The sequence below is a fragment of the Poecilia latipinna genome, unplaced genomic scaffold (assembly GCF_001443285.1).
Source record: "Poecilia latipinna isolate Pla-1442-1.1 unplaced genomic scaffold, P_latipinna-1.0 Scaffold1445, whole genome shotgun sequence".
NCBI classification, from domain to species: domain Eukaryota; kingdom Metazoa; phylum Chordata; class Actinopteri; order Cyprinodontiformes; family Poeciliidae; genus Poecilia; species Poecilia latipinna.
Genome location: NW_015114061.1, coordinates 10,836 through 34,307, shown reverse-complemented (window position 1 = coordinate 34,307; position 23,472 = coordinate 10,836). Strand labels below are relative to the sequence as shown.

Sequence of the window (23,472 nt, the reverse complement as noted above, 5' to 3'; positions counted from 1 at the left end):
CCGTTTTGTTTGATTGTCCACTTCCTCCATGTATGATGGGGGTCAATGGGACATCTTCAAGTCAGGGTCATTATAACATTACTTCTGCTTTATTGACTTTCCAATTCCCAACTCACAGTTTGTCCCCTTGACCCTGGGGGAGGGAGGGAGGAAAGCCTATGTGTTCTGTGTGTGTTAACTCCCAGCGTGGCACAGAGATCACAGATCTTAAAACAGGGGTTAAGGGCAGCGGGAGTAGCAAAGATCAGCCCTTCTTCCCTGCCCGTCACCCCTGGGTGAGACAGCTTCCTCTCCCAGAACAACAAACTCCCTCGAACACAGACAGAACCATAACAGAGCTTGACTTCCCCCCCCAAAACAAAAGAAAAGTCATATTTTTCAAGCTGTATAAAGAAGAATTAAACAAACATATCAGGCATGTGTTGTATACACACACATGCTCCCTCTCTATGCACACACACTCTCATAACAGATGCTTCTCCAGCACTTGATCATTAAGGAATGCACCAACAGTTGGAGATAATACGGTGCCAGCTCCCATTCTACTCCAGTCCTCCCCCTCCCTGCTCCCTCCCTCCCGGGAGAACCGCCGCTCCCTCGCTCCCTACATCCCCTTCGCTGGACCAGACTTGACCTGTCAAGTCCTCCAATGCGAGAGACCACAGCTGGAATGCACTGCTGTCCTCCCTGAGCTTCCACCTGAGCGAGGTGAATAATGACTCCCAGATTAGTCCACAAAATAACTCTCAAAACACCTTTCACCGTCCGACTAGGTGCAGACAAAAACAGGAAACCAAAAAAGGGGTTTGGAAAAAACAGAACAACTTTTGCGCAAGCATGCTTACAAAAAAAAAAAAAAAGAAAAAAAAAAGTGAGTCAGAAGTCTGGCTTTTTTCAAATTGTTCTTGCACAGCCTATTTTCCTGCAAGAATTCAGATTAATAGAGGGAAAGTTATTTCAGTTGTTAAAATGCATGTCTCTTTTCTCAGGAGAAATCAGTGATGCCAATGGAAATACTGTTCAATAGCAACATAATTATTACTGTCAAATTCTGACAGAGAACGTCAGACGTTGATCCACACTGGGTTTGACAGAGAACAACAGCTTATGTCAGATAATACCATCACATCTGACTCCTGAGCAAATATCATTATTTTTGACAGGTTTTCTTGATCTTCCTAAAGTTTTAAGTGAAATTTCAAAGTAGGACATCGCAATCTGAGGAATTAGCTCAAACAACAGAAGAGTCCAGCGAGTTTATTTTTATTTTCCTATGGGGGCTATTAAATCTCTCACACCCCCACCCGTTCCATTTTTTCCCCTCCCTCTCTCAAGATAAAACACTCTGTGGCTGGGGAGCAGGTCATTCAGCTGGGATGAGAATGGAATGAAAACAATAGGCCTTATCAGACTCTTATTTACATTTTCCCAGCGTCCCTGCAGTAGACAGCTTGGCTTGTCACCAAGCCCAGATCGCCCCACTGGACCTCGACCAACTTCCTCCAGCCCCAGCTATTCCAACGGTCCCTGCGGACCCTCGCCTGGCATGGACCCCCTCCGCTCTGCAGCTAGTGCAGATAGCAACATACAAGACAAAACTACTGGAGTGTCTGTCCAAGACATGTTCCCATTGAGAGAGGAATGGCTTCTGGAGTCCTAAGCCTGTCTGGGTCTCATTGTCTCCTCACTGGGGCCAGTGCTATGTAACTGGAAAAATGCCCTGAACCCTTTTTTTTTATTGAGTTTCCAAATGGCACTCAGAAGAAAGTGAATAGCAGTCCCTGATGTAACACTGCCAAATTCAGTATGCTCGCCTCCTATCAGAGGTGCCATCTCTGGTATACAACGTTCCTATGCAGGCACTCTGTGATCTTGCCGATGTGGGTGAACAGACTCTGCAACTTAGACACCTAATGCTGAGATAAGTTGGCAAGATTAGACTATTTCTCCCATTTTTTTAAACTGTATTCCAAACAAAGGTAATGAACCTCATAAATCTTAACAATGGAATGCTTCTGAGTTGATGTGTGACATAAACACACCTTTTCAAACATGGCAGCTCTTGGACTCCTTATTTCACGGTTACTGTAAGCCAGAAAGCAAAGCTACAGCTGGTAGTTAGTTGGAGTCTTTTCTATAATTCTTCAGAACAAATACTGGTAAAGTAGTTGCCCGTTGCATATCAATTTCTGTCTCATCCTACATCTGCTCACAGTTTTGTCTCTTAGACATCATTAATCTTAACTTGATATAAAGTCATGCCAAAGAAACAGTCACATGTCAGTGTCTAATCTCTTTTGTTTATCTCTAGAATAGAAAGTAATTTAACTACATACAAATATCAAAGTTGAACATTGGTTTAATCATTAAACACAAATATATTAAGAAAACTTGTATCGCAAATGAGAAAAAGGTTAAGACACCTTGGTTATGAATAAGTAGCCTTTCCTCTAGTCTTTACTGAAAGTACTTGAGAAGTGACATTTTGAGATCTTGCGGTCTGCTGTCAAGGTGAATTGCCATGAATGGCCAGAACTGGTTATGAAAACAGTCATTTTGAATGTCTTCCACCTATACACTATATTCCACACAAAGGGATTGTCAGTTTTAGATTCCTCCAATACTTCTCTGATTCTCTTACCAGATTCAAAAGCTGCCGCAAATGTTCACTCTCACTTCAACAGTCAGGAGCGCATCAAACTAGGTATGTGAGTTTTTAAACAGGGTAAAGCTCCATTTAAATCCTGACTAGTAAGGTAATCATGTGCATCTCATGTGACAATAGTTGCCATTAGCCTTTGTATGTAGAAAAAGATTTGGAGATGTACTGTTTTTTTTTTTTTTTTTTATATATAGATTTTACAGGTATTTTCTTCAGTTTTTATTATTTATTTATTTTTACTTGAATATGCCCGTATTGTTCAATTTGATGTTAAATAGTCATATGCCCAAATTTATGAGAAAAGACACAGGTCTATTTTTTGACGTGGCTGTCAATCTGTTTTCATTAACATGAAAGAAAGAATTTTTTTTTTTTTTTTTTTTTTTTTTTCCAAAATCAAGAGCAAGTTGTTTGGAAATGTTGATGAGTAAGAAGTGAAGATAGAACTAAGTCCTTTGGTATGTCATGTTTTTACATGATCAGAATAAAAACTAGTCAAATTTCAAACTGGGGAATGCATCAAAATGGCAAATAGTCCCAAATTAAATTTAATCTGTGATTTCAAATTAAAATCTATAGCAAAAATTAATTAAGCGCTACATTTTAAATAATTATGTGGACTGAACTGGACCTATGAAGTACAGTTTCTCTGTTTGTACACTTGGGCTACTGAAACGTTCCAGCATTGCTTTTTGCCATTTTCACTTATCAATACTTTCAATCTCTTAAAGCTTTAGTAAATCTGTTGATGCAACACAAACACACCATCGTGTTTCCAATGACCATAACCACCTCAAAGCATCAAAAAAAAAGGAAAGAAAATGGTTTGTTGCAACATGCAGCGCAGGGTGTTTTATTACTCTTGGTTGTCAGCAATGAAAGCGTTTCCACAGACTGCCACCACATTCTGAGCGTCTCTGTGTGCACTGTTCTCTTGGGAGAAAGATGATACTTGTGTTTGAGTGTTTGTTGTGTTGAAAAGCCATTGGCAGAGAAAAGAGAGCTATCTGAGAGAGTCAACTTAGCCATAAGTCATGGATAAGAGACTGAAAGACTCCCCCTTCACCATTGGCCTTGTACAGTATATCAGTTGTCACAGCCTCAAGGGAAAACGTGTAATTAAGAAATCAATGATCAGCTGACACCGACAATAAAAATAACTTCCTCTCACAATGAAGCAGATTGGACAGCAAGCGAGACGGGGGAGCAATTTGCATTAGGAGAAACGTAGGGAAGGGAATTAGAATTAAATAGAAAGTATTTGTTGCAATTTGTGCATGTCGGTGTCAGTTTAAACGATTAAAACGGAAAATGAAAGAAAATGAAATTTTAAATCAGAGTCACAAAATATATTTGTTGAAACAATGCAATTTATGCTTACCCAATTAAATATTGGGAAATATTTGATATATGTTCTGTGATATCACTATTTATGCGCAGCATACGTGTCCATGTGTTGGTAACAATTCTGGTTGTACACATGCAAAGAAATCATTCTAAATAAGTCAAAATTTAACATTATGTAAAAAAGGGGGTATTACAAAGGCAAAAAAGGTCCATTTTACTGCACACATGAAGAAATTGCAAAAGCAAATAGAGTGATATAGTTAAAATCCCCTGCTATATCTCTTGACCTGATCTGGTTTAAAATATATATAAAACACTTAAACCTAATGCCCCTAACGATTGGTTTTGACACAAGTCTCCATTTCTGAAGAGAGAACATATTGAAATGCATTTAAAGTTTGTGGCAAAACAATTGAACAAGTGAATGAGCGGGAGAAAATAGTCAGATGACACCAACATCGTTCTCTGCAATAACAGTTGAGGACGTTTGGAGAAGGACCTGCACATCACAACCAAAACACCATGCCAGCTGTGAAGAATGGAGGTGGCAACACCATGATGTGGGGCTGTTTGTTTCAGCATGTGAAAAATGGAAATCTTCATACAATTAAAGGAAAGATGAATGGTAAATGTACTGGGTCTTGATAAAAATCTGATGAAGAAATAAGGATTGATTTTAAAATTATCCCATATGCACAGCCTAGGAAACTGTCAGTTTCTTTCTGATGAAGTAAAATTGTTTGAATAATCTGGTCCATCACTCAACTTGAATCAAATTAAAAAATCTCTTTCTCTTTCCCTCTCTCTTTCTTACTTTTCCTGAAATGTTACTGATCCTTCTTAACACCTTTTGCAAGTCTAAGTCCACTTTACTGCACATGACTTAATTTATGGAGTAATTTGTTTTGATGTCTTTGTGTGTGAATTATTTGGGCTGCTATTGACACGCAGTGTATACTTTACGTCAACAGAAATGTTGAGATGTTATACTTATTTTTGACACTACTTACTAATATTTAAAAGGAAAAATACACAATTTAATTTATTTAAATGTTATATGGTTAATAAATTAGCATGATTAGCCTAACTCTAATTACTTGCAGATCCTAACCCATTTTTATCAAAATTAAACCAACAATTTTAATTCTTACATTTGGTCACATGTACATAGCTTTCAGGCATTAACAAAACCATCCCAAAATTGAAGAAAAATAAAATAAAACAGTCGGTCTCTTAGTGAGACAATGACAGGTTAACTTCTGATTCCTCATCCAATCTGAGCTCCGAGGGAAACAAATCAAAAGTCGAAATTAAAAAAAAAAAAAAAAAAAAGAAGTAGAAAACGAAAGAAAATGACTGTGACACACTCCAAGGAGTCCTTTGAATATCTTAATCACAGGCACACTAAAAACAAGACCCCGTCATCAAACCAAATAAAACATAATAATTACAAGAGGCAGGCAGGGAAGTGAAATCCTGAGAGAAAACATGTTTTTGTCATTCAGCCGGTAGCCCCCGAGACAACAGCTGTTGGATGCTGCAAATACTCCTGAAGTCTCCATAATCACGCTGTTATTGAAGTGAGGACAAAAAGGGCACTAATTGCATGGGAGCAATCGGAACGCAATAGGTTACACAGCCGGGTGATGCCGCACAATACGAACTCTAAAGAGGGAGCTTCAGATAGCGGAGAGGGGAGAAAAAAAATTTAGAGCATAACACAGCGTTGTCGCTCATTTTTAGGCAATTACCTTTGCTCGTTGTCAACAGTTGTAATAACCTCCTCCATTTCCAAGAGACTTCTTTGGGGCAGTTAAATAATTCCAGCTTTTTTTTTTTTTTTTTTTTTTTTTATGTGTAATTACCGGTGCTGGCATGCATAAATAAGGAAGTCCAGCTTTTTGCTTTGGTGTCACTGTACAAGCAGAGCGCCTGCACCTGGCGGAGGGCTTTCTTTAACTGACACCTAATCATTATTCCACTTGGTGAACATTTCTGTTAGTCACCTTTAGTCTGTCCTGTCTGGTCGTGTAAACAGTGTCTAAAAATGCGCTGCAGTTAAGATGCGCTTCATCAGAGTGGGAACATATCCCCTCTGTTGCAGCTTTCCTGATGTTCGTCACTGCTAGGTCCAACCTTCTTTCCTGTATCTGAGCCAAAATCAGTTGTTAGCCTCTTAAACGGGTTAGGGGTCAGCAAAAGATTGTCCTTTTTTTTTTTTCTAAGTCGGAGGTCCGTTCATAAACAAGCATTTGAGGCTTTGGGAAAGCTTTGCTGAAGGCTAAGATTGGATTAATAGTTAAGTACAAAGTAGTTTGGACTTTAAATACTTAGTCTGTTTCTTTCATGATTGGAAACATTTGCTTCTAGTGGATATTTATTTTATTCTACTTTTTTTTTTTTTATAGTTGCCTCTATTTCTTTGTTGATGTGTTTAAGTGGTGGATACAAAGTGAACTGAAGAGTTTGACACAGCTACACGCAGATGTGGCCTGAGATTGTTTAAGATCCGAGGCAGGATTTACTTGAGGTCCTTTCTCTGCCTAATCATTTTTGCATTCTTTATTTGACACAAATTGTTTTTCAGATAATTGATGAATCAAAAATTTATTGAAATGTATGTACTTTTCTTCACAAGCAGACCAGTAAATAAAGATTATTTAAAATTAAATGCTAACTTTAATCATTTATTTATTTATTGCCTTGTTCCTTTATTGATAGTCAGTAGATAAGGATATGCCTCATTTTTCTCTTCTTTTTATGCAAGTTGTTAACTTGAAGAACTTTACGATATGGAAATATTTTTGAGTTGCTTGTTCTGACTTTAACATCTTAGTGAAAAACAAAAGTCCAAGTTTCTATTTTTATTAAATAGAAAAAATATAAAGTGTTTTTACAACAATATATTTAAATGAGAAGAATTGCACTATTTAACATTACAGTCAAAAAACATTTAAGTATACTAAAAAAAAAACAACATTTTAATCTTTTTTATCTCAAACAGAATGAATACGTTTAAGTTTGCTAACCGGGAGGTAAACTAAAACATTTAGCTAAAAAGAAGATTTAAAAGGAGTTGCATCACATTCTTGTCGGTGACAATAAAATCCGAGATCATAATAATAGTTATTTCTCTCTGATCTATTTACAAACAGTAACAGCTAGCAGGAAAAGTTTTGCTATCTCAGAGCCGAGCAACAACAATCTGCTAATGCATCAGGCCGGCCCAAAGTGGAACTATTTTCTGCAAAAACAAATACAGTAGGAATGAACAAATAATTTCTTTAAGGGTCATAGATTTTATGCAAGGGTAAGCAAACTGGCTTCCATGTGAAGAAACTTTTCCCGTCCCCCTCACCTCGATCTTCACTGACCAACATGTTAATCCTACAGGGTTGACCTGTCCATTGCGAGATGCCGTCTGTGCACACAGCACCCTGACCTTTCTAAATAGGACACGTGTCCATCAAGCATATATGAATTAAGCATCCCCTAGAGGCTTCACCTCCTGAGCCAAGCAGCATGTGACCTCTCCCAATCCATTTTACTGCGGCACTCTGTGGCAATCAGCCTTGAATTATTAAAGTGAGCAGTGAGCAATGATCAATTCATTGCGGCCCTTGCTCGCAGGCTGCCCCGCTGTACTTCAGCAGAAATGACATTGAGAACACTTGAGTATGCTTCCAGACAATGCACATAAATGTGAAATATGTCAGACCCAATATGTCAATAATCATAACTGTACAGGCCGAGGCCATGTCCAGGCTAATCCCACTGAAATGCTGCTAGATGACGGTGCTATAAGCCGGTTCCAGTGCTGCGGGTCCTTACAGTGGCTTTCTGAGAAGAAAGAATGAACAAGCAGGTGATCTTAAGGCATCTTCTTCTAGCAGGGAAACTTATGTTTCTTTCTTTTAGCATAACTATTCTTTGAATACCTTTAAATGTCAACAAGCTGCTGCCTCACATCACTTGAAAAGAGAGGAATTGTAAGGTAGGAAGCTGGATACAGGTGATAGTAGTGCAAAAAAAAAAAAGAACCTCACTCAATCAAAACTTTGTGAGCAGAAGACGAGGAGCCAAGATAAACCAGTACTCAGAGCCCCCAAAACTGCAATCTCCCCTTAAGCCGGAGAGTGGCAGCTGGCAGAACAGCTGGTGAATAGGATTAATGTCAGAAGAATGAAATAAAACTCAACATATGTCCGAGCCTGAGGTGTTGGGACTGTGCGTGATTGTGCCCCCGATGGATGCCATGTGTGCAGCTGGAAGGAGCTGCTGTGCTGCTCTGCTTTCTAACCTGCAAGGTCACTTTTAAGAACTAGGATCATTAAATGCTTGGATGACAAAATGAACTTTCCAGTCCCTGATCCCTCTGCTTCTTCTTCTTTTTTTTTTAAGTTTCTGTTTGGGTTGCAAAACAGTTATTTTAAATCTAAAATGAAAGGAAGCGTTATTGTGATTAAAGGGAGGCAGAGCAAATGTGATTACTGTTAGTAAAATACAACTTCTTATTTTTTTAAGAAAGATGATACCTATGACATATTGCTATTTTTTTAACATGGCCATTATTATGCAAATATGCTACTGAAACTGAAAGACGAGTGTGTTTAGTTTACTAGAAAGGAAAAGTAGACATTACCCCTGGATTTTAAGCCGATGCTGATGAGGGGGATCAGCACTTCACGAGTAGAAACATGTCGACTCAATTTTAATTTATAATTTCCATTTGATGTTAGCAATCATTACAGTCCGCGCACTGTAATAAATGATAATAATTTCCCGCAAAAATTTAATTACTGGGTACCTTGCATTGGGGAGATTTTTTTAGGGGGGGTACCCAGCAATTTAACTGTCAGACATAAAGTTGCCTGCTAATCAATGCTCGAAAACATTCACATTTATTCATCTATGTTAAATTAATAGACGTGCAAAGAAAATGGGGAGCACTGTGATCATAGCAGTTCAGTGTGAATTAGTAAATTAATGGGTGTCTGACTCCACAAGGACAAAAAGAGACTAATAGGATCCACATGAATGCATCACAGTTTGTAGGGAAGCCAAGTGTCTGCTTTACACACTGAAACTTTATTTTAGGAACTCTGGACAGCCACCATGCAAGACTGAGCCTTATAATAAAGCTTTTTCATTTTATTTTATTTTTTTCTTTTAATGTCATGATTACGGAACATGTTATGATACTTAAAACTGCAAATGTGTTGAATTTTCTGCAGCTCTTGTAATTTAGTATTATTTTCTCATTAAACAACAATTTTGTGGAAAAAAGTTGCATAATTAAAGTTGTTTACTGAATTACTCATCTGAATGTGTTTACTAAAATGCCAGACTTTAGGATCTACACATAATGTGAACTGGACCAGAACCCCATGGGTCACTTTTTCTTTTTTTTTGTTTTTTTTAGCTTACATTGGTTGCTTTTGAAAGAAAAAGTATGAATGTATGCAACAGCCAAATAATATTTAAATTACATTGAAGTCCATGTTGTTTATATTTATCAACATTTTTGATTAAAAAAAAAAAAACAATGAAAAAACTGTGACAAAAACCTTAAAATAAATGCATGTGTTATTCCAGAAGTATTGTATGGTAACAAAAGAAAATTAAACATTTAAATTTGTAATTTGTAATATGCTCAAATCAATTTGAGCATATTTATTCAGTGGAGGGAGAGACCCCTCACTGAGATTTTTTTTTTTTAACAAAATCGCTATTACTAACATTCTCTTTAAAACAAACTGAAGTCATTTTTAATTGCATATTGTAATGTTCACATGGTGTTCTGTGTTTTTGTTTGAACTTATCCATGCCACACCCCTCATTCCCGTTATTCCCCACACCTGTGTTGCTCCCTGATTGTTTCCCTTCTTAAGCCCTTCTCAGTCACTACCAAGTCGCCAGATTATCGAACGCTTTCAGCTAGTAGTTTTCCAGCACTCCTGTCTCGCTCTCATCGTTTCTACCACGCTTTGTTCCACGGATCTACCCCTTTTGCCTTGCCCTTGTCGGACTATTGCTATTTGCCCTTCGGATCTCGACCCACGCCTGTCTCGCTGACTCTGCTCTCGCCCACTCCCACGGATTCTGCTCTCAGTCCCACTGTGCATGACCCCCGCTCGTCTGACTAAGTATTCGGATCTGGATTTGGCCCTTCTGCTGTTTCACCCAGTAGTGCGCTGCCCAGTATCAGCGCTTCCCCTCTCCAGGCGCTTCCTCCGGCGCCCTGCGTCAGCACAGCATCTGCTGTCTCCTCGTCCCTCAGCCGATCACCGCGGTACCGGACCGCCAAGCCAGGTTAGTGTTCCCCTCATACACACTAACAAGATCCCTTCATTGCTATCTCTCCAGCCACCGATCTCTCTTCTCCGACCCCTTCGCAGTGCTGCAGCTGACGATCCTGTGTGACCGGCTTTAGCTGCTTTTTAATAAATATCTGAGTATACTGCTCACTCCTGTGTCGTGGCTGAATTTCTGGGTCCCTCTAGTGAACCATTACACATATTTCCCTTTTATGGCAATCTGTCTGTCTATGTTCCTAAAAATAATGCATAACTACCGTTTTCTTTGGAGGAAGATTTGACACCGCAAAGGTCATTCTTAAAACATGTAACAAGATATAAAAAAAGGCATCAAGCAAATAAAACAGATGCATATTGATCTTCAGTCAAAACATGACAACAAGAAAAAAATAGATTGTTTTCCAAATTTTCTCAAATCTGAAGTCAGAGTAACCTTGAACAAGTGCTAAACAACTGAAACTGTGACAAAGAAGGCTGGATTAACACTCTAAAGACCTCCATTTACTTACCCTCAACTACATGTTTCAATGTGCTCTTATTCAAGTCCAGAGACAATACAAGCTGTATTTTTTTTTCTTTTTCTTTTCAATCATGCCTATTCCCTTCCTGTGGGATACAGAGTCATATGGGCTGCAACCTGCTGGGCAAAGATGGAGAAATGTGCTTCTCTTGAGAGACTGAGCTCATTGGTCCAGCTCACAACAGGGGAGCAAACAGCACTGGCTTTGTTGGGCAACGTGCCACCCACCCAGAAATAACATGTCAAAAAAAAAAAAAAAAAAAAAAAACGAAGCAAGAGGGAGGAAGATGAGTGGGCCAGTAAACAGTGCGTGGAGCGGTAAAACAATTGCAGTTTTGTCATGAAAGACAAACAAAAAGTTCTGCTTCGATAAATCATTCATTCTTGTTTGACATCAAGATGAACTTACTGACCTCCCTCCTGAGCAATTGGCAGTAGAGCAACATCTTGCATCTTAAACTGCCGCTCGGTGCAATCTCGAAAATTACACTGGAGGTTGAGCTTAAGAGTGATGATATTCATCTTACGATTATTATGGTTGGCACCCACACTTTGCAACGCAATAAAACAGAGTTCTGCTAATTTCTTCTGACATTTTCATCACACCTCCTCATGCTTGTAATGTTATTGAACAAGTGGGGTTGAGGGGGGGGGGGGCGAAACATAGAGGAGGAAAAAAACGTGTGTTTTATCAGAGCTGATTAAACAGTCTCTTTGTTCAAGAGACGGCTCATTAAAGTTTGCTGGAAGACATTCTCCCGCTCGCCTGTTTTCTGTGACAAATAACAATGCAAATATGTTAATGGGCTGCATCTGCACAACTTGTCATGTCTGCTTCTATCAAAGCAGGATCAATCTGCCGGATGGCTGACGTACCTTTGACTCGCAGACTGAGTCAGAAATGTGCTGTGAAATCATTAGAGGGCCACAGAGGCTGTCTGTGCCCAGAGTGTGAATTACACTCACACTATTTTGATCCTTGGTCAGATGACACTATTTCTTTTGTCAAGATATGTGTAGAGAATGCTTGGGAGCAGAATGCCACGGCTAGGACAGTGATACTTACTTGGCATACAGCGGGATGCAGAGAGCAACCCTGCAGCGGGCTCACATACACACACATGCAGCAGGACACATGTCTTCTCCTCATCCCGTTGTGGAATACCCTGTTCTTTCTATTTCTGACTGCCTCAGTACCCCCTGCCCCCCCTGACCAACACCACCACTCTTCCCACTTTGTGCAATTTGTCTGCGTATGACCCTCCTCGTGTTTCATACGACGGCAAAACAAGGGTGTTATCTCCCACTTCCAGCCTATATGGTCTAAAGGCAAATATAGAAGCATTAATAGCTTCTGCCTTAGTACGTGTCAGCACTGCTCACTCTCTGTTTCTCCAAAAATACTCTCAGAGCTGTCGCTGATTTAATCATTTGATTATTCGCATGTAGCAAGAAGGTGAAGCTAACGTTTTGTTTTTAATTTAAACAAACAAAAAAAAGAACTTCATAATGCATTAGGAAGCAATGTCGCATTGCTTCCTGTCTTTCTATCCCATTCAATAAATATGCATAAGACGAGCTATACCTACAGCCGACGTGTGGATTTGTGAGTATACAAAGACAAACGAGCCTCTGTGTAACCCTGGCTGTGATTTGTCTCTCAGAGACACTCGTTTCCTCCCATCAAGGGGTTTCTGTGCGACTTGTAAACCAAGATCACAATGGGAGTTTTGTGCTACGTGGGTGCAGGGGGACACACAACAGCTGAAACCCGGGGAAGATGGCCCCTGGAATGCTCAGCAGCAGTTGCTACTGTTGACTAATCGGAATATGAGAAGTGGGGAAGGTGATCTTGAATGCAAAGAATGGCACATTGAAGAAGCAGCTGCTTGTTTTGTCATCTGAACGACCAAGACAGCAGAAAGGGTTCCCGTTTTGAAACGGGCAACAAAATCTGCTCCTTAGCTTGTGTAAAGTAAAACCTTTGCTGGCCTCCATCACCCCACGGGAACAGGCCTGTGTTATGTGACAGCTCTGTTTTGGAACAGATAGTAAATACATAATTCAGCAGTGGACCGGGCTCTCTGCTCTGACTAGTCCCCTCATGCAGCCACTCCATTTAGCAGTGGGCTCTGATCTCAGCCTGGCACTAGAGCAACTTTGTCACTGGAGGGTAAAAAAAAAAAAAAAAACGGTGGGAGACAAAATTCATAGGAAGAGGAACAATTTTGATCTGGGCCAGATAAGGACAAAAAGATGATAGGGTGGAAGACCGGGAGAAGAAAAAAAAACAGGAAAAAAGAAAGAAGACAAAATAAAGAGATGAAGGAAGAGGAATGAAAAGCGGGGAGGAGTAAAAGGTCCATGTGTCAGATTTGTGAAAGTTCACATGTCAGGCTGGCAGGCAGCCCGCGGCATACAGCCGAAAAATCTATTTAACGTCTGCCTCACAGGGCGACAAGAGGGTTGATTGGCAGAGAGCGGAGAGCCACTTTTGATCATGTGTCCTAACAAGCGATTCCAGCTCGTGTCTCTTCAGCCTGAACAGATCTGCATTACCTATTCAAACAAAAGTGACAGACCAGAGAGCTGCTCCACTGAGCTGCTGCACCATGCCACAGGCCAAGAGAGATCACACACACAGGAAGGCCCCCACTGGCACTTGCAGGACATTCAAGCCTGAACACACACTCACTCGCACACGCAGATACAGAAAAATGGTCAACTCAATCAAATACGTTATGAAATTAAGAGGCCGGCTCAAATTTACGAACAGAGACAACAGATTATTTAAAAAAAAAAACAAAATGCTTGACGTAGGAGAGATGCTTGACAGATGTCTGGCTTCTGCATCTGTCCTGACACAAAGGTCCTGGGCTGGTGCTGTCCGGAAGGCTGCAGCAGTAAGAGGGAGTGGAGAGCAATGTGTGAAGAACCAGCAGGCAAGGAAATGGATTTCCAGCCCTGATTGCATATGCATGGAGTCAGAGGCTCGTACTCACATCATTATAACAAAGATTCCTATTAATTAGGTGGGATAAAGGAGAACCAGATGACATGGCAGCTGCTGAAGAGACGAGAGGGGAGAGGGGCGGGAACGAAAAGAGGAGCAGGGAGAAAGCTCCTCAATCTCTTTTGAAAAAGGGGGAAAAACAAATTTATGTGACAGAATGTGTAACACAAGTTACATGCAAGGAAACTTATAGAACATGAAAAAAAAAAAAAAAATCCCACAGCCCTTTTGAGCACTGCATTTAAAGCAAGTAAATGTGCAAGAAATAGATCTGTTGACACCGTCAGCACCTGCAACCAATTTCCAGCGAGCCTCCATGTAGAGTCAGCAGGAGCCCTGACACCGAGGGGGAACGGTGTAACAACAGAGTCAAGAGTTCATCAGCGCTAATCAGACCACAAGCCTTAGAGCTGATCCCATTCTCTACCGCAGCTCTCACCCATCCCAGAATCTCATTACATGGCATGTTGTAATAGCGGATAATGACCTGGGGCTACTCACACAATGCAGATCACTCCCCCACACTCAACCTACTGCACAGTCATTATACAGTGATAATACACAGTCTCGCCGGGGGGATTACACTTACAAATAGAGAAGACAGGTCTAAGTGGTGACTTGGAACCAAACACAGTTCAAATATATAAATCCTGTGCCCAAGCACAATTAGTCCACTGGCACACCCTGCTGCGCTGCTTTTTGTCACAAGCGACAGTCGGGTTACCTGCCGCTGTAATAGGGGAACTCTTTTTTTTCCCCAGCAACCATTAAATATCCTTCAGCCTGAGATTAAAAAGCAAGCGGCTGCAGTTTGCCTGGTGCTTTGACTCCCCTTTGCTGAGTTAATTAGCCGTGACTGTGTCAAAGGGTTTCAGGTGTTGATTATTCTGCAAGAGCACCTACAATATCTAAATAGCTGGCCTAAACCAGGGATGCGATTTTAAATAGAGCATCTTTTTTCTTCTTCTTCTTTATCGGAAACATTGGCATATATCCAGATTTCTTGTCCTGTATTTTTCTTGAATTGCAGCACATGGAAATGCAGTTATTCTGCAGAGAATGGGTGTATTATTATACTGTAAGTATAGATTATGTGGGAAAAATCTCCTTTCTTAAATGTCCCCAGGCTACCACTGCTCACTGCTTCACTTTCTCAACAACTGCCTTGAAACGTTGCCAGATCACTGTCATTTATCACAGCCCAGGTACGGTAAACAACAAGAAGTAGTCATTTATTATGTTCAGATCTTCCAAGTTTGGAATATTTGATGAGGTATTGTTCCCAAGTTTTCTTCTACCGTCGTAAAATAATGTCCCAAAATCTTTTTTTTATTTTTTTATGTTAGTGCCTTTATTTCTCATATTCTAAAAATGTAAACCACCTTGTTGTAAATTCACTTTGATTATTCAAAAAGGGATGCATGTTACCCAGGTATGTACTACTTGAGAGGCACATCAAGAACACGGCAGCTAATCCGGGAGAGTTTCATTTGATCAGTACAGGGATTGTTCTTGCTGAATTTTAGCCAATTATAGACGTTTCTCTGATTTGTTTTTCTTTCTTTCTTTCTTTCTTTCTTTCTTTCTTTCTTTCTTTCTTTCTTTCTTTCTTTCTTTCTTTCTTTCTTTCTTTCTTTCTTTCTTTTATCTATTCATTATAATTCTTGTCAGCTGTATGCCAACCAATAAAGAAAATGTACTTTCTCTGACTTGGTCCAAGCAAACACTTTTTCTTAATAATAAAAGATTACACAAGATATGCTCGATGCTAGGTGTGTGGTCAAGTCGATATCCTGCAGATAACGCTCCCTAAAAGCTGGAGCAGGAGCCTCAAGCAGGGTTACCCGTCCTTGTCTTTGGGACAATCGTAAAGACTCAACACACAAGGATTTCTGTTGACTTACACAGTATTGATTCATACTTTAGTGCATTATATAAAACTGTTCTAACTGCACGTGAATCAAAGCAAGGTCACCTTGGGTTTTTATAATGGTAGCTATTTTTTCTTTTTACCATAATACTTAATTCTGACATTTTTAACTCTTGACAAGTGCTGTCTGGAGGCTTATCCATAAATAATGCATTTACAATACCTAGTAAATAAACATGGGGCACAATCGTTAGCCCTGCTGGCAACTGGGCCTAATAGAGCTTTTACAGCAAAGGTGACTATTCAGCTAAATGCAGTGCTCACTGCTGGGAGGACATTTTCATTCATTAGCACAGTCACAAGCACTTAAAGCACTTTAAGGGATTCAAGATGGAGAGTAAAGATAGAAGGATGGAGAGGGTGAAAGGGTAAAAATATATAGAGATGGAGGAATGGAGGAATTACACCTATAATATTGAGCAATGTCTCTATTGTTGCAGGGTTTATTAGGCATTGTGGTGAATCAGGAAATGAGCCTCATAATGTTGTTAAAGGAAGCCATGATGGTAATGGAAGACATCAGAAATATCACTGTCCATTAATAATATAGGCCGTTCCATGTCTGCTTGTTCTTGCCTAAAGGTCAGTTTGGTTTTTAATTAACAATAATAGCATTAAGGCCTAATTTAATTTTGCAGTATTGTCTCAAGAAGATAATGTGTGTTATTTATAACAAATTACATATAAAAAGTAAAAAAAGAAAAAAAAATCACAAAAATCAAAGGAAGATCTGGTAATATAGTTCAACTTGCTCAGAATGTCTGAAAGAAGTTCAATCTAAGCTTCAGTTGGTTTCTACATTTCTTTAATTGGGTTTTCGAATTTGTTAGTAGGATTATTACAAGGAGAATGTATCCTTTTCTCCACTTTAGGTCACTGTGGTTATCTCCACAGAACCATCTTGACCTACCCAAAAAATAAATAAATAAATAAATAAATAAATAAATAAATAAAAATCAAACAGAGGAAGAACGGTAGCAGATGGTGAAGAGTCTCTGAGGGCCTCTGTGAATCCTGATCAGACAAGCACTGAGCAGCAGAATGAGACACAACAGTTGAAATGCTTAAAAAAGTGTTATATTCATCGTCTTTTCTTGCTTATGACACATTAGACACATCAAGAAGAGATCGTTCCTCTATGTCCTTTAATTGGTTAATCCAGCTCTTTTCATTTCCAATAGTGTCCCTCTCCATAGACAAAGACACAAGATTATGATATCTCCAAGGTTGCTGTTAACTTCTTTGGGAGGCAGTTTGTAAGAGTCTGCCTCCCACCATTTTACAGTAATCACTGATCATCACCACAGAAGCTTCCTCGAGGGCTCTCGAGAACAGAGCAACTCTCAGTTCTCTCGGCACGGGGATGGCATGCCGAACTTCGTATGGCTCTTGTCTTCTGCTGGGTTCCCTGCACGGAAACTAATTTGCCTTAACAAGGGAGTGTATTTTGGTGCCCGAGATACAGGGAGCATGAGGCAGACCACGGTGCTATTATCAACAGGAGATTCAAACAGCTGTATGGCAGTCCGAAGCACCCTCTCCTCTCCGCGCTAACATACGGCCCTGGATTACAGGCTGCACTTGACCATTTAAATTACTGCAACAACCAGCCTTCAGCAGATGGGGCTCATTTCCATAATGTCCACTGTCGCCACCGAGAGCACTGATGATGCCGTCGCGAAAAATCCTTCCACAAATAACAAAACAGTCATTAAATTCAAACTACACTTGGAAAAAAGTAATATTAGCACCATATATTAGATGCACAGAACTATTATTGCAATATATAAATTATGGTGTAGTGCCATACTTGGATTAACTTTAGATCCAAGTCTTTGCTCAATATGTATAGGATCTATAGTAAACGTGTAAACAAGGTAAATTAATCTAATATAATACCTTATATTCATTTTCTTTACTTCCTCGCCAATTTCTTTGGATTATCAGTAAAAAGTGTCTAAACTTTCTGATCAAATTTAAATATTGAAGTATGAATATAAAAATATAATATATTTAATAATACATTTTTTTGTTTTTGACACCCTGACATTTTTGTCAGCATTTGATCCAATTATAAACTGGATATTCCTTAATTGTTCAGTGTGACATTATGCTACAGAAATGGAATATTAATTTATTTTATTTTATTTTATTTTTAATGTCAAGTGCTGATCATTTTTCGGTAGCCACATATTAAAAACACACACCAGCTTTCCATATGGGAATATGCATTGAAAGAAAAATCTGCCATCAAAATGACAAGTATTCGACGATGAGTCGCTGAAGTTGCACATGGCCATTCGAATCAATTTTGAGAAGCAATACGTTAAATTTCAGCAAGTAAATTGTGTTTATTTTTTCCCTGTGGAGCCCAGGCTGATTGCGCTGTCTGATAATATCTAAATAACAACACAAACAATCAGTCATCGGAGGGTGTGGCGGCATAATTATCTGGTGAGAGGTCTGTGATGCTCTGTTACAAAGATCGCCACATGCATACTTAAAAAAAGAAGTGGCAAATTATTTTTAGGCTAACAGAGGTCTAATTTATTCGTCTGATGAAGTGCTTAAGCTAAGAGCTCCCCAGACACTAAATGAGACACATGCGTTCCCAAGGGGGTTTAACATTTGATTGGATGTAGTTATATTACTACAGCCTTAATTAAGAAGGGGGATGTGTTTCAGAAGCTCTTTCAAATATTTGTTTTTCCGTCATACTCTTGATAGACTCCAGGCTGTAGGAGGGAGAGCCAAGAAGGGTGTAACGGGCGGAGATACGACAGAGAACTAACTATCTTATTACAGGAGAGGATTTCTTGTTCTAGCTGTCACTGCTGGCTTTGAAAAGAAAAAGGAAAAAAAAAAGAAAAAGATTAACTAATTAGTCACATTAATCGGGTGCGATCTTCGAAAAGGTCCTGAGCTATTTGAGAGAAGTTACCTTTCATGTATGCTCAGAGCGAAAAGTGTTCTGTGTAGCAAAAATAAAAAAAGAGGTAATGTTCCTGGCATCAGGTCCGCACTCTGAGTTTTATAGTCAAAGAATTTTTCTTGGCATGAAAGAGGACCACACTTATGCCGAGGTGTGCTGCCACACAGTCTTTGTCATATTGGAAGAGGTTCAGAACAAAGTGGAAATACTGTAGCGTCATTGATCCCGACCTGTGTGAGCCTGAGTAAGTGTGTGAGGCGGAGAGGAAAAAGAGAGCGGAGGCAGACAGTCGGTGAATATTTGGAAGGAGTGGGATTAGATGGTAGGAACAAGGCCTTCCTGGACTCTCGCTCCAAATCACACTCACACAGGGAGACATACCATCTTGCTCTGTCTTTGTCATCTCCTCCAGCTTCTTCTGCTTCAGCGAGTCCACAACGTCTGCCAGGCTTCCTTTGCGGCGCTCCGGAGTCCCGAATGCTGATCCGCTCAGCATGTCACTCCGCTCCCGGGCCCCCTCCTCAGGTTTGTGTGGAGAAGTGGAATTGTTCCGGAAGGAGTACAGGGAACATACTTTATTGCTGTCAGGTTCCTATAAAACAAAAAAAAAAAAAAAACGTCAGGAGAGGAGGTAAGAGGAAGGATGTGTGTTTAATGATAAGCCTGTTGAGCTACTGTCATAGCTTTTTGAGCTTTTAGACTGTTTTTTTTTTTTCTTTTTCATTCAAATGTCGTGATTGCGGGAGGTATTTGAGCTTTGGAATGATTTGGCCACATCAAATGGCTCAACTCTGGCTTTTATGCACGAGCTTCTGTATTTTCAACAGCGCAATCTATTCTGGTAAGTAAGACGTGACAAGTGAAAAATTGAGATGAAATGATGAGGTACCTTTTCATCGTGCCAATCCATAATCTGTTAAGGCTTTACTATTCATCTGCACTATCTATACAGTGAAACCTTCAAACTAAATTGCTGTTTGAGTGCATTTGTGTAAAGATGACTGCCGTGTAATTTGCTCATTTTCTAGAAAAGGACTGTTCTTAGCTGAGTGCCTGAAGCATTCGTAAATCTGCATCCTGTCTCGGGGCTGTTGTTGTTTTTCTGTCCCACCTGTGTATGGTTTAGTATTTAACCAGGGGTTCCATCTCTGGCTGACTGGCTGAGTGCTCCCTGTGCACAAACAGAGACACGAAGAAAAGGGGGGAAAGAATGGGGGAGAATACTTTGGGAGTGCGTAAGTCGGCACACAGACCTGCGTTTGAGGCCTGCGTTTGACAGAAGGTAGTGTTAATTATGGCTTCTGGAGTCTGAGAAAGCAGAAGGTAGCTGTGCAGCCAGAAGTTGGAGCCTTTAACGGGGGAACAGTTATCTCTGATTTAAACTTTGGCCCGCGTGCCGAAGAGAATAAACACAGCAGACATCTGTATCAAACACATGCTGCACATTTATCATAGAAAGTGTGATAACATGGGATGTTACAGCTGTTACTGAAGGATGCAACATTGAAAGCCAGACAATCCCAAATAAAGACGGTCAGGAATGCAGAAAAATAGGCCATTATGTGCCAAAATCTCATCCCTATGTGGTATGTCGAGCAGAGGAGCACAGGGCGGTTTGGTACCAAGCGGCAGAGTGGCACGGCCGTGGCACAGCACCTCCCAGGGCTGAGCTGAATGGCTACGCGGCCTAGCAGAGACAGTGGAGAGCGCTTGAGAGGAGTGGAGAAGTGCTGGGTTAATCAGCTGGCATGGGTTCAGGGCACAGCCCACACAGACGCATGGCACTGCAATGGAGCCAGGTAATCAGCAAAGGCAACTCTCGTCCCTTCCACCTCAAGGCTTCACCTCATGCTCTCGCTGTCGCTCTGTTTTACCCTTCTCCTGTTTTGCTCATTTTGTCTCATGCTGTTTTTTTTTTGGTTTTTTTGTCTTTTTATTCTCGTATTTCTTAGTTTAATCCTCAAACAATAAAGACGTAACAATAAAAGTGTCAGAATAAGGGGAAAGAAATTGCGAGAAGGTTTTATAACCGGGAACTAAAATGTATTCTTACCTTGAATAACCACTGCGGATGATTTTTAAGTTCACTCCCTTAATATATTACAGAATAATGCCCAAGTTGTCCAAAATAAACAAAATCTGCAAAGCTGTATCCAACATCTATCAAAGACCGAAGACTCCCCATATAATGTTACGATCCGTACCCCTTTTTCTATTCTTTCTTCTTACTCAACATAGGAAGCACTACTGCTTCAGTGCTCCTGTGTTTCTGTATTGTCTCTCCTCTGACCTAACAAAATTTGAGTCTGTCTCAGTGGATGGTCGCTCATGCAGAGTCAGGTTCTGCTGCAGGTTTCTTAGAGTTAAAATGAAGTTTTTTTTTCTCTTCATTGTCACCACATGCTAGCACGGGACAACAGATTGCTGTGAAGTCGATCGCATCGTGCAGTTGGGAGAGCTTCCATAGATGAGCAACTTTTTACCACTGGCATATGCAACATCAACTGACTAGTGAAATTACAATGAACTTGCTCTGTGTGAAGCTGTGTACCTGGATTGTGTTGGCAGGAACTGAAATAATCTGAAGAGAACTCAAACTCTGTTTTCTGAGGATTCAAAGGATTCAAAAACTATGGCATTTAACAGTAAATTATATGAAATTTTCTGACAGATGAATTTTATATGAACTAAACCATTTTTTGTAGTTGCCCGTCAACAGCTAATCATCTCTCCTGATGCTATGTCCGCTACAGGCCCTGTTCATGTACGTGTTGTGCTGCATTGCTGTGGAGGGTCTCAGCAGCCGGATGCAGAGTTACTTCAGAGACCCACTGGTACAGACAACCACCTGCCTCCTGCATCTATAGCTCACAAGCATATCTGCTCTTCCTTGCTCTGCTCACATCAAAACTGCTCTACACTTAGAATGCACATGGTCCCCCGGGGCCTTGCTGTTTTCTCGTTGTGGGTCTCCGAAAAGACATCTTTTTTTAGCAGCAACAAAAACCAAAGCATGCAAATTGGGGTAGAAAAGTATACCTTTACACCTTGTCTGATTTCATTCTGTAAGCCAACATTCAGAAAAGAGTGTGGGATCATCTGTTTGACCCCCAAATAGTGACTCATAGTGTGGTGTTTTTTAAGTATTCCCTTTTGAGGACGGCAGCTCTAAAGGTTCTATGGCATTAAAATGAAGGATAAAGCTTCTTTGTGCAAGCTAGAAACAATGAAAGTCTGATCATTTTGTATTTGAATACCTCAGGGAGGGCATAAGCACATCGTGTTCACTAATAGGCATTTTTTTTTTTGTTCTCTTTTGCAAGGCTTTCCTTTTATGCTTAAATTCCCACCACAAAGGCATCGAAACTAGAAGTAAAAAGAGTTTAAACACTTTTTGAGACACATAGAAAACTTACTTTTCACTTCTAAAAATTCACTGGATCTTTTGAGGCACTCAGGTATGAGATCTTTCTCTTGTTATTTCTAAAGGGAATGTCTTTGTGATTTCACACTTCAACATATCAGTGGATTTCAGTGCAAACACTGTTTATTGCTATTCATTTTTAACATTGCCAGAAGCTAAAGGTGATTCTTTATTTTTTTTCCAACTATTTTATCCATACAAAGGATTTTTATTTATTTATTTTTTGTCAGAGGACTGCAATAGATTGAAATTTTGCAGTGCGTTGTGTGCATGCCTTACCATGCGCTGCTGTGCTGACACCAGGCTGTCCCAGTCGCTCTCTGGTGGCACGCTGCTGAGCGGCTGCATTTCATCGGGGGCTTTGCCGTGGAGCAAACTGTGCAGGGGCAGCTGGGGGGTGCCGTGGGCCTCTGCGCTTTCGTCTTTCTCCCAAGACAAGTGCTCCTGACTCATAGCATCGTCACCGTCAACCACAGATGCAAAAGGTGATGTAGCTTGCTTAGAAGACATGACTCTGCTGCAGGGCAACAACACAAAAGTAGAGAAAAAGACGTTAAATTCTGTCGCAAACTCCAATTCCCGAATACCACCGGTTCTCATGCGTGTTGCTGGTCTGTTCTGCGTGTCATCGAGTCCCTAATAAAGTTCGGTTCAGATGGATGACTTGATATTCGTTTGGAATCATGTGTCCTTTGGATTTGCCCAAAAATCTACCACAGAAGGTCAGCCAATAAGTAGAACTGCATCCCCATAAGAAGTGAAAAACCAGATTTTTTTAAAGCAAATTTTCCAAGGTATTTTTAAAGGAACGGTTTATTTTCTTACCTTTCTTTTTCATGCACTGTCTGACTAATCTTCCATTTGGTTTTGTCCTTCAAACATCTTTAGTTTTCCTTGTTTGAGGTGATTTTACTTTGAAGCAATCAGACCCAAACAGCCAATTTTATTTAGAATAAAAGTACCCTTTAAAAAAAAAAAAAGCTGGGAACTATTCAAAAATCTGGTGCGTGCTTTCCTGAATATCACAGTGAAAGATGTACTTGACAAATCAGACGGAAAGAAAACAAATTTTAATTCAAATTTCTGTCGTCTTTTTACAACCCGGCCTTTTTTCCGTTTGAGTGTTTTTACTATTCACACAACCAGTTCCATTTTGTTTTCACAATTAATGAGGTCACACTCATGCTGTATGTTGCAATGAATAAAATTAAACACTGTGCAAGAAAATCTAATTATGCATTTGATAATCAATTAAAAAGAGAATAATGTGGCCTTCCTGTGTTATAAAGTGGAGAAAGGGAGCTGGAGAATAATTAGTTTTTAATAA

The 23,472-nt window shown here is 40.0% G+C and overlaps 1 protein-coding gene across 2 annotated transcripts in view; it reads right to left on the bottom strand.

Annotated features, from left to right (window-relative positions):
- sox6 (SRY-box transcription factor 6) overlaps window positions 1-22,909 on the bottom strand; it is a 98,135-nt gene extending 75,226 nt beyond the window's left edge. The window contains exons 1-2 of one of the 2 annotated variants that reach the window (XM_015057228.1): window positions 22,425-22,909; window positions 19,103-19,313 (exon numbers count right to left, since the gene is read on the bottom strand). In XM_015057228.1, coding sequence (XP_014912714.1) covers window positions 19,103-19,313; window positions 22,425-22,745 — 532 coding nt within the window. In that variant the 5' untranslated portion in view covers window positions 22,746-22,909. The remainder of the gene's footprint in view (window positions 1-19,102; window positions 19,314-22,424) is intronic. The other variant, XM_015057229.1, reaches the window with a different exon arrangement.
- Window positions 22,910-23,472: the final 563 nt, after the last annotated feature.